We start from the raw sequence: 12345 nt of genomic DNA, 5'->3' as shown, positions 1-12345 counted from the left end.
AGTTGTAACAGGTAATCCAAAACTTCTTGAATATGTGCTAGCATCAGTTGAATTCCCCAAGCCAATGACCAAATTAGGTAAACCTAGTAGAAGAATTTCTCCTACAAAGTAGGACTTGCTGCACTGCTTGAGAACATTGTTCTTCCTCCTCATCTAATCATGCAGTACCCACGCGATTAGGTGCAGACTGCTTGGTGCTTGATACCATATCTGACCACAGTGTTGTGTCAGTGGGTAAGGAATGAAGGGGAGAGATCTGGGAGGTCGAACCGACAGACTGTGAAGGTTAGAAAACCAGCACTGTCTCAGCCAAACTAGTGCAATGAGTATCACTCTGACATGATCCAACTTCAGTTTGAGAACAACATGAGGGACAAGTGGGATCTGGGGGAGTGCATACATCAGGGCCAATACCCAATTCAAATGGAAGGCACTGGTTCATGAGCCAGACTGAGGAACACCTTCCCCCCCCACATGCAAAATTTACTGCATTTCTTGGTGTCTTTCATCGCAAACAGGGCAACTGTCTGAATGCCCTATTCTCTGAAAGTGGATCTCAGCATATGGCCCTTCACAGACCATTGGTGATTTTGGGAAAAATTCCTGCAGAAATGATTGACCAACCGATTCTGTGAACCTGATAAGTTTGCAACTGTGGGAATGATGTATGATGTCTTCCTCGATGCAAAAATGCCAAAACATCATGGCTTCCTGACAGAGCTGGTTGGAGTCGACTCCTCCCTGCCTATTCACATAGTACATTGTAGTGTTATTGTCATTAAGTATGTGAATCGCTGCACACCCTTGATCTAGTCCCAAAAGGCCAGGCACGCATTGTCAATCGCTCAAAGCTCCAGGAAACCGACATGAAGGGAAGCTTCCTGTTCAGTTAATACATCCCTGTACTTTCAATGTCCCTAAATGCATCCTCCAACCTGTTATGGAGGCATCAGTAACTACAGTCCTGGTCACTGGAGGACAGGCGAAGGGAACACTTTTACATACATTGCTCTGATCTCCCCACCACTGTAAAGACTTCAGAATCACCACTGGCACTCGAACAGACCAAATTCAAGTATGACTGAAGACAACAAAAGGCACAACGTAACACACTGGATTACGCAAGTGCCTGCAGCCACATGGCCTGAAGCTGAAAGGTGAGATTGGAGGTACAAACACAGGCAATGAATTTTTCAGTATCATTCATGCAGGAGAAAAGGCTTCCAACTCGTAGAACCTATTGGGCCCCCTTAACTTGATTTTTTTGTTGAATTTTGACTTTCCTTTGTTCAAAATCAGCCCCAGCCAGACTAAGAGATCCAACATTAACTCAATGAGACAGAGGACTTGGTCTTTGGACTTGTCCCTCACTAGCCTATCGTCCAGGTCCTGGAAGACATGAATTCCCATCCTCCTGACAGGCCAAAGGGGAGTACTGTGTTACTGATAATGTTGGCCTACCATTATGAATATCAGAAACTTTCTATGACTTACGAAAATCTTCACATGGAAGTAGGCATCCAGAAGATTGAGGGCAGCAAACCAGACATTCTGCTCTAATGTCGAGAGAACTGTAGCTAAGATTACTATACGAAATCTCATATTTTTGATGTACTTGCTGAGACCTCAGAGGTCCAGAATATGTCTCATCCCTTCATGGGGTTTGGGGATCAGAAAATAATGGGAGTAGAATCCCTTTCCCCAATGTTGAATGGGAACTTCCTTTACAGCTCCCAAAGTGCAGAATCTCCATTTGCTGTAGAAGCACTGACTGATGAGAGGGTTCCCTGAAAAGGGACAAAGTTGGGGTGTGTGACGGGGGGACAGACAGGAATTGGATGGCATAACCCAATCCTACCATGCTTAGAATCCATACATCTGTGATTATTGTTTCCTGAACACTGTAGAAAAGGAACAAATCTGTCCCTAAATGGCAGGGAAGTGGTATGGAAGTTGACGACTGGTATGTTGACCTCCACAGGAAAGCCAATTTGACTGCTTGCCTAAAACTGATGGAGTGCTTGCAAATGGAACACTTCTCCTTAATATGTCCCTCTCCGAGGCACAATTCGCACTGTTAATAGGGACTGCTACTGCAGATAACTACTTCATAGAAGGAACAGTGCTGGAAACCTTGTGAAGGCATTGCACCAGGCAAAAACCAACTATTTAACTAATCTAACACTAGGGGTCTACTACTAACTGTAATTACATATTAAAAAAAACCAGAGAAAACTCTCAGACAACAATATATGAGGTAAATACCTCATGAAATGCTCTAACTCAAGCCGTGGGTGGTGACAAGGAACTGAGGAGGGTTAGGGCAGCACCACCTTTAAAAAGCCCTAGAAGCTACAAGAGGCCAAAAGCAGCGTGCACCACACAATTGATATTACTAAGCAAAGTTCTCCAGCACTGGTACACACACACCTGAGTGGAATACATGCCTGCAACTACTCAAAGAAGAAGCAGGCTTCAACCTCTACAGCTGAGGTAAGAAAAGAAACTACCTTTTACTTTAAATTCTAGATCCTTTTTGCTATATATAATAGGGTACTTGAGTACATCTACATGCGCGTGCACACACTCTCGCAAAACCTTTTGATTCTATCAGTAAAACACAAATTTAATTATAGGTTTAACATTATTAATGCCCAATTTTTGCCAATTAAAACATTAAAAAGAAAAGTTACTCAAACTTTAAGGACTACCCCACTATTAAGAGGTACACATTTAAACATATATAGGTTACTTATGAAGGGGTTTTTAAACCTATTTGGCAAGTACATGTAACCACTCCCTACTTCTGCTTCAGTACTATCAAGGAACTTACCTCCCACTCCAGTACTTCTGGCTTTGAACAAAAAGAACTTTTGCAATAATTGCATTTCAGCTGAATGTCACTTGGAGACACAAACTGACCATTGGTTGAAGACTGCACACTAAGAGTCTGAAAAATATAAAAACATACACACATCACTATAGAAACTGTGTTCTACAAATTTACATTTTTCTTAATTAAAATATGTTTCATTAAAGTTACACTGTTAATGACAATATAGGTTTTTATATTATTGAATTCAGGAGCTTTCCTTGTAGAAGGCACAATAGATAACTCTTTCCACTTCTGATTAATTCTCCCCAACTCTCTCAATTGCTTACAGGTCTTTTCCCTCATCTTCACAATCTCCTACTCTTGGTCTTGTTATAATCCATTTGTTTCACCTATGATCTTCAGTCTTGTTTCTCCTACATTCCCATCTACTGTACTCAATGTTAAGGACCTCTTTAGGCTTCTCCTTATGTGTATGCATAAAACTGATCAGCTGACACAATTAATCAGTCATGTAGCTTGAAATAAACAATTCCCATCTAGAACTATCAAACTATCATTTCTATCAGAGGTTTTGTATGAAAGGAACTAGACAAAGCAATATTTATAAAGAACCCCCCCCCCAAAAAAACAAGGCAGATTAACACTACCCTGCCCTCAGGCAAAAGTCTGAGAATGGAGAAGCCATATATTGTGTCTTAAATGGTCAAACTTGGATTCTAGCAGCTCAGATGAGGAAACAAATGTCAGAGTGGAGGGCCATCTACCGAGAATACCCTGCACCCAGTTTCCAGAAAAATCTAGGAATACACGCTGTGTCCCAATGGACTCAACTGCCATGGCAAGAAGAAGCACTCGCTCAGGTAACCAGATCTCACGCCATTTAGGGCTTTTAGATTAAAGGAGACATTTTGTATTGCATTTGGAAGTGTACAGGAAGCCAACATCACAGCTGAAGAACGGATGTAAAATATACCCTGCAGTAAATACCATTTAGATGAAAAACTCCGTTCTACACCAGAAGCTTTCCATTGGTCTTACAGACCCATTCTGGACATCAGCCTTTGCACATCACTAAATCAACAACCGACTAGACTGGCATATTCTCTGTGCTGTGGTCATGCCAGAGTCTCAATCAAAGGTGATCACAGAAATCTGAAGAAATCTGAGATACCACTAGCTTCCCCACACCCACCTTCTTAATAGCCTTTCCCAATAGGGAAAGATTATAAACAGGACAAAAACAAGTTTGAAACTTAAAAAAAAAAAAAAAAAGTAGGGAACTAATCAAAGTTTGGGATAAGCTTTAACCTCAAACAATAATGGACTCATTACCACTGCTCAAGCAGATTTCAAAAAAGTCATGCCAGTCGAGGGTTTAACATACATTTCTCAGGACAGCTCTCCTTGAAATTTCGAGTTCACAAATGTGCTTCACTGGCATAAAAATGGCACATCAAGTAACAAACCAACATACACTGGATTGGTGCAAAATCCAACTTTACACAAGTGCATCATCAGGAGTTTGCATGAGTTTTCATTTTGGTGCACTAATGTAGGTGAGACCTCAGAGTAAAACTGGCCTAACCTCAAACAGAAAAGATCACCTGTTGTTTCTTCAGACAACATCATTATAACTTGAACCCAGTGCAATGTCCACAAACAGTACTCCATGCAAGCATCTCAGGGCCTCTGAATCTTCACACCTGTCACATTATGTCCTGCACGGATCTTTGCAGTATTATCTAATAGTTTTATTTAAACTTGATCACATTTTGGCTTGTTCTGTTGCCTGCTTTAAATAGTTCTATTCTGTACTGGGAGTTGTGCAAGTGCTATGAAGAGTAGGATCTACAACTTGCTACATCCTCATACTTGCAGATGCCAGGACAAAGTCAGCAGCTCCCCCAGTACATATTACTGGACTGGTGACCACAGTTTATTCTGATAAGCAATAATGCCTTTGGGTGTTGGTGCTCAAGGAGTAAAATAGTATGATTTTGTTTAAGTTGAAGTTGAAGTTTCCTTGTTCTGTTGATTTTTTTCCTTCGTCTTATTACTGAAAATCCTCTCTTGCATGTTTCTCTCCAGGATCGAGGAAGGAGTAGTCTGAGCCTAGAGAAAAGATCTCTCTCTGGGTCCTTCAACTCCCGATTCTGTTCCTCTCCCCACTATTCACTCCCCCACTAAGTGCAGAGGAGGCTCTAGGGAGTTGCACTGTGTTGGAAATGAGCAGGTACTAAAGCAACATGCAGAGGGAGGTGGTTCCTTTTTATCAGAGCTTTGGAATATGGGAGATGTTGCTGAAACAGTTGACAGGCACTTGTGACAACCCCTAGGCAATAAAGTACATTAGAAATGGTAAAAAGAAAACGAGTACTTGTGGCACCTTAGAGACTAACAAATTTATTTGAGCATAAGCTTCATCGGATGAAGTGAGCTGTAGCTCACGAAAGCTTATGCTCAAATAAATTTGTTAGTCTCTAAGGTGCCACAAGTACTCCTTTTCTTTTTGTGAATACAGACTAACTACAGGCTGCTACTCTGAAACCTGTCATTAGAAATGGTGTGTCCCCATGACTAATGATTTTTTTTTAAACAAAAATGACAATCACTAAAAAGGGAGGGCAAAGAAATTTTTTTTTAATGTTAAAGGTGATCTAAAAAACTGGTTATGTGGCTTTTTTTGATATATAAAAGTCCTGAAAGGATTTTATTTAATGTTCCCCTGCTCTTCTTTATATATTAGAAATTCAGGTCCTGACTAGGCTGGAAGACTAATGACTGGACAAGTAGCAAAACGGTTACATGACAAAAGTGAAAATTAAAGAGCTGAGAATAGAGGAGATTTTTAGTCAGAAAATTCAAAATTAGTTTTAATATTTTAAGTTTAATGACTAATATTTTAGATAATAATGGAAATAGTAGTTTATGAGATTTAATATACACACACCTTCAATTAAAATACAGCTCATAACAAGCACCACAGAGGTCTGCCAGAAATTGCCAGGGAAGACCAGAATTTACATTCCTAATATTTCTAAAATAAAAAACAAGGAAAGAAGAATTTTTTAAAATATCAAAATAATCCTTCTGGCCATTTATAATACCTCACTTGAGCTCATCTATAAGACATCTACCCCATTCATAATTTTCTTCTTCTTTAAGGTTAACTTCTGCCACGTGTTTACAATTGATCGAGTTTACAATTGATTGATTGTTGTTTTTCTCCCCTAACTCTGTCTATCCTTACATTGCAAGCTGCTCAAAGAGAACCTCCTTCTTGAATGTCTGGAAAGCATCTATCACATAGTATATACTACACTTAGAATAAATAAATAAAGCAGCAAAAGAAGGGCACAAGCCCATTAAAAAAAATTTCCAGGCACCTTTATGTTATTTTTATTAATATTTTTATTAAAGTTGTATTTTAAATTACACATTTGTTCCCTTCTTTGTTGAGCTGTCATCTGAGCCAAGAATGGTCATGTTTCGTTGCAGCTGCTCAAGGGCTTTCCCTGAATACAGAGGACATAGGAAGTGCCAGGCACAGATGAGACCATCAGAGACCACAATCAGGCTTCCATCCAAGCAACTTAAAACAGGTGACAGAGCCAGTGCTCTGAGCTGTCAGACTATCACTAGAGTGGAACAGGAACACTCTGGGATTGCACTGGGAGAACTGAAGCACTAATGCAATTGCTAAGCCCAGCGCTTACATTCTACACTGGCACTGCAACTGGTGGAACATGACAACGTGCTGAACAACATGGAAGTTAGAGTTGCTCTGAGCAAGGGCAGTTCAAATTGCAATAGCAATTTTGCATATGGATGCATGTGTTACAAGGCTTCTAGGAGGTCCAAACAATAGTTAGCACACCAAGTTTTTCTGGTTTTGACAAAGCTAAAATGAGCCACCCAGAAAGAATCAAATTGTTCCAATCAGTGAAATAATGTAAACGGAAAAAAAAAAAAAATCAGAGTGCATAAAATGCATCTGTTCCTTAGAAGAGCTAGTTTATCAGTCATCCATCCACCCAGGATTGATCCACAAACAAACCTCAACCATGTTACAGCCAGTAGCGTAGCTGGGGGGGGGGGGCAACAGCTGCTCCCCCACCGAGCAGAAGTGGCGCCTTTTTAAGTCCTTGGCACCTTTTAAATTTTTTACTCACCCAGAGGCGCTCCGGGTCTTTGGCAGCGGGTCACGGAGAGCGGAGATAATAAAAAAAAAGATACCACCCCCGGTACTCACTCACTCAGGTCTTTGGCAGCATTGCGGTGGTGTGGGGGGTCCTTCAGTGCCAAAGACCGGATCGAGTGAAGGACCCGACGACGAAGAGCTGCTGAAGACCAGGAGCGCCACTGAGTGAGTACCAGGGGGTGGCGCCTTTTTTCATCTCCACTGCCCGTTTTTTTACCTGGCTACGCCACTCATTACAGCACTGGGAAAGAAAAAAAAACCTACGTCCATTACAGCTTCAGTACAGGACCATCAAATATTCTCTCCACTACTATCAGACTCATACCATGGATTTCCACCATCAGCATGCCACCCTCCCATCACACGTATTCTACGGCAGAGGAAGAGAGAGAACAGCATACTACCTGGCCACCAACAAAATGGGCAACAAGTTGCAGGATATTCTACTTAAAGAAGTCTGAAATCCCCTAGATCCAGCACTCTCTAGGCACACTAGAAAACAGATGTCGAGACCTGACGAAAGATGAGACTATTTAAGAAAGGCACTTTGCTCCCATTCAGGACTGAGGCTACTGGCAAGATGACCTGGCAAGCTCATACTGCAGCACCGCATCTTCATAGAGAAGGAATTTCCAACCTCAGTTTCCTTAAATCTCAAGATCAGACAAACAAAAAAATCTTCAGTTGTCCCAGTAGACTTAATGGCAGCACAATGTTGGATGGAGACATTAATATGATTAGTATGTTTAGGATATATGGAAAGGCCTCAGACATTCTTTCATAGTGTTTCACCAGCAACAACCTATGGAACAGCCGCCTTAGGTAAACATGACTGGTCTTCTCTCAGTCACAAAGACGAATGCTTACACTCAACCGCTCAAGGAAAGGAGAACAGTATTTATGTACTAGCATATACCTCAAGTGAACTGTTCAAATGCTTTTAATGTGTTACCAAGTCATTTTTATTTGGAAATGAAAGGATTATTCAAGAGAAGATGTATTATCAGAGTGGGAAACATAGCAACCTACTTTAAGAGTAGAGTGAAAGAATAAGATTGTGGATCAAAGGGATTTGATCAAAGTATCACCTTGCATTTTCTCTCTTAACGGTGCAGCACCACCCATGACCAGTAGAAATAAAAATCACTTGTGGAACCCTATGTTCACTCCTTTCTGCAAAACTTTCAGCCCTTTATGATTAAAAGCAAACCATACAGAGTGGCTGGATGACAAATTGTTGGATAATAGTTAATACTAACTAATTTTAACTGAGTAAATCCCACTTTGAGAGGATTCACTTAAAAAGGACTATTAAAGAAAAAAACAGGTACACTACTAGGCACATTATTACCTATTACTGTTGAGATGGTCAAAAGGTGAAGCTAAATTTACATTAGCAAAACAGAAAATTCGAAGTATTGTATTAAGTCAATTATTTAATCCATCACATGATTTGTAGTACTGCTGCTTACATGGTTCATTAAATACGTAAATCCATCATCCATTGCTTGAAGCATTGCACATGCATTGGTGGCTGAGTGTCCCTCACTTTTGTGAGGGAATCTCATATTTTGTGAATAAAATCAAGCAGATTCAGAATTAATGGTCTTTTTCCATAGATGAAAGGAAACATCTTGACTGAAGAGGGCGAAAAAAACTGGTTTCCTCTTCTTCAGTTCAGTGCCATGTAGTTCACTCTGGTATTAGAGATGCCAGGAATACTTCATGCCACAACCTGTGCTTCAGATCTCTGTCCTTCCTCTCTGAATAAACCCCGAAGAGTGGAACATGGGTGAACTGTTGATCGATATCAACTCTTCCTTCAGAGGAGTTGGCTTCTATTAAGTACAATAACTCCCCACTTAACATCCTCTCGCTTAATGTTGTTTCAATCTTGCATCCCTGCTTAATTACAGAGCATGCTCCATTTAAAGTTGTGCAATGCTTCGCTATAATGTCATTTGGCTGCCTGCTTCGTCCGCAGCTGGGAACCCCCCATCAGCTCCCGTACACCACGCCACAATGCCTCCCGCGTGCCAGCAGACCCCGCAGATCAGCGCCTTCCCTCTCCACGACCCACCTACTGCCCGCGGCAATCAGCTGGCTTGTGGCGTTCGGGGGGGGGGGGGGGAGTGAGGACTCTGTGCACAGGCTCCCCCTCCCTCCCGAACGCCGCAAACCAGCTGATTGCCATGAGCAAGAGGGGGAAGGCTGCGCATCGAGTCCTCACTCCTCTCCCCTCCCTCCTTGCCCCTGAATGCCGCAAGCCAGCCGACTGTCACAGGCAGGAGAGAGAGGGGAAAAGCAAGGACCTGGTGCGCCTCCCCACTCCCTCCCCTGCCTCCTGCCCACAGCAATCAGCTGACTTGCAGCGTTCAGGAGGGAGGGGGAGCCTGCACGCAGTGTCCTCACTCCTCCCTCCTGAACGCCACAAGCCAGCTGATTGCCGCGGGCAGGAGGCAGGAGCGAGGACAGGGTGAAAGGAGTAAAGGGGCAGAGAGGGAAGAAGAAGCGGGTGAAGGGTGGGAACTTGGGGGAAAGGGGTGGAGTGGACGGACCGAGGCTTAAGCCCCCCGACCCTGGTGCTTGCAGAGTAGGGGAAGCTGCAGCTGCTGCTGCGCAATGTGCTTCTCCTAGCCTACAGCACCTTCAGCCTCCTTGCCTGCCTCACTGTCTCCAGTGCCAGCGGGCGGTGCCTGTGTGTGGTAAGGCGGGGACACCTCCCAACTACAGTACTGTCCTGTATGGCAAAAAAATTGCCCTGGGACCTAACCCCCCCTCCCATTAACATTCATTCTTATAGGGAAATTGGATTAGCTTAACATCATTTCACTTAAAGTCACATTTTTCAGGAACATAACTTCAACATTAAGTGAGGAGTTACTGTAAGTCATCACCTGAAGTGGACGATTTAGCCAACTACCTCTAAGTATCTGACCTTCCATCTCTGGTTAAAAGTATTTAAAAGATTGCACCAAGACAATTTGTGGATGCCTCAGATCATTTTAGTCCACGTTAACCTGGGCTGGGCACAGACCTAGTATAGCACAGACACTGTAATAGTAGCGCTGGCTGATCTCCTATGAAAGAGGAACAGTCAGTAGCCATGCCAACATTTGTAGATCTATCAGCTGCTTTCAGTATCATGGATGAAACACTATCTGGTCTGCAAGACCAAGCAGGAGCAGACAGGATTGTCCTTTAATAGCTTTCTCTCTCAAGAGATACCACACTGCTTTTCAGCCTCAAGAGCACTCACATGTAGAATTCTACAGGATTCCATAATGAACAAAGGGAGTAGGTGGGAATGACAAATATACATGACTGCTGGGAGGGTTAGCAAGAGGCATGGGTTATAGTTTTTCAATATGCTGACGACACTAGGGGGACCAGATGTCCCGATGTTATAGGGACAGTCCCAATTTTGGAGGCTTTTTCTTATATAGGCACCTATTACCCCCCACCCGCGTCCTGATTTTTCACACTTGCCCTACACGACACCCAGCTCTATTTTGTTATTTCATCCAATCTAGACTGTGCGGTTGGATGCCTTACCAGATGTTTGATAAAGACTGGGGCACAGATGAAGGCTATCTGGCTGAAGATCAATCTAGAGAAGATTGATGTGATGCTGGTAGATTTGTGAGAAGCAACCAGAAAATGGGGGGAGGGGGGGAGGAGGGAGGATACATCTGCTCCCATAAATGTGCAAATTTTAATAACATATGGGAAGCCATTTGGGGGTACTGCTGGATCCCCAGTCACTGTTGGACAATCATATAGCAACAGTATTAAGAAGACTTTATTCCATTTTTGTTTAATCTGGAGATTGCAACAATTTATTTCAGATGCAGACAAGGCTATTGTCATTCATACCTTTCTCACCTGAAGATTTAACTACAGCAGTGCAGTCTATATGGAGGCTACACCTTAAATCAAACCAGAAATTGAAGCTTGTGAGGAACGTGACAGTCCATTTGGTAAGTAGCATATCCCACCAGAAAAACAGGGTGTCAGTGCTCTGGGATGTGCATTGGCAACCTATTTGTTTTCTGGGTGCAGTTTAAGTAGCTCATTTTCATCTGCAAGTCCTCAATGGCACAGGATGTAACAGTTTCAGAGAAAGCCTCTGCCTCCATGACATATTGCTGTAGTTGCAGTCAGTGGAGCCCCATATGGTAGGTATTCAAACATGAAGGACCCTCAACCTTGGAATTCACTTCCCCCACTTGGTCTGAAAGACCCAGAATTTGTTATCCTTCAGTGCACGCTGCAGGGCTCATCTTTGTACACATGCTTTTTTGGGGGGAAGGATGTGGTGAGGACTGATATTGGTGGGTGTACCCACGTATTGCTGGGATATATTTTGTATTGGTTATTTTCAGATTTTTAGGTTCTGAGTTTTATTCTTTATGAAATTGTACTTTTCATTATGTCAAAGTTGCCTGTGGCCCGAGATAGGCTATTTTTTAGTTTTAGTGCAAAAATCAAAATAAGCAATATAAAAGCCAGATATTTTAATATGCACATATTTAACACACGCATCAACAAATATATACATATATATTTTCAGGGAGGAAGATATTTAACACAACAGCTAACCTGAAATTTAGCTACACAACTGGAACTGCAAAAGTTGTACAGTTTTCCATCAGGCATTGTGGCTTGATATTGAGGTAAAGAGTTTCGTTTACAAAAGTGGCAAATAATTCCCATACCTAAAAGAAAAACGTAGTTTACAAAGAAAATAAATACAAGTAGTAGTGTAGAAATTTACTGGGTTATAATTTACCACTTCCTCATTTTATTAGTGTAAAACCTAAACTTAATTAAATTTTCCTACCAAAAAAAACTACTAGGCTCTGAAAATCTCACACACGAGACAGGAAAATATACATTTTAGTTCTTCCTGATCTTCTTTGTTAAACCTCAAAGTTAAAGTATTGTTGTGTTCCTATCAAAAACTTATTAGTATTTCCAATTTAGTGATCAAATTAATTCACTCTGTCTCCTTTTCCCACTCAGACATCTTGACAGATTTATATACCCTTTTCCCAGAATAAATGTCTTGGCTAAATGACATATCTCGTGAAAGACACACAGTTGCAATGTCTCATGCATATGGATGGAATTTATTCAGTATTGGATAGTATCAAATATGAAAAAGTACCATGTACATGCATGAAGACTGTACTACATCTGACTCTGTAGCCTCACAATGTTCCCTTCCTCCCTCCAGTAACCTACAAGCCTCAATACACTGGAAAACTACTTGGGGGGGGGGGGAATAGGAGGGGGAATTTGGGAA

General features: G+C 41.9%; 1 protein-coding gene across 34 annotated transcripts in view; it reads right to left on the bottom strand.

Moving 5' to 3' along the window:
- The window catches only part of ZMYM2 (zinc finger MYM-type containing 2), a 190509-nt gene that overhangs the window by 82448 nt on the left and 95716 nt on the right, over window positions 1-12345 (bottom strand). For 19 of the 34 annotated variants that reach the window (XM_043504246.1, XM_038420584.2, XM_043504249.1 and 16 more), the window contains 2 exons: window positions 11640-11755; window positions 2834-2950 (listed from right to left, as the gene is read on the bottom strand). In XM_043504246.1, coding sequence (XP_043360181.1) covers window positions 2834-2950; window positions 11640-11755 — 233 coding nt within the window. The remainder of the gene's footprint in view (window positions 1-2833; window positions 2951-11639; window positions 11756-12345) is intronic. The other 15 variants (XM_043504261.1, XM_038421635.2, XM_043504262.1 and 12 more) reach the window with 1 other exon arrangement.

This window comes from Dermochelys coriacea, chromosome 1 (genome assembly GCF_009764565.3).
Source record: "Dermochelys coriacea isolate rDerCor1 chromosome 1, rDerCor1.pri.v4, whole genome shotgun sequence".
In the NCBI taxonomy this organism is placed as follows: Eukaryota; Metazoa; Chordata; order Testudines; family Dermochelyidae; genus Dermochelys; species Dermochelys coriacea.
Note: the sequence above shows the minus strand (reverse complement) of the source record. Positions and strands in the feature narration are given on the sequence as shown.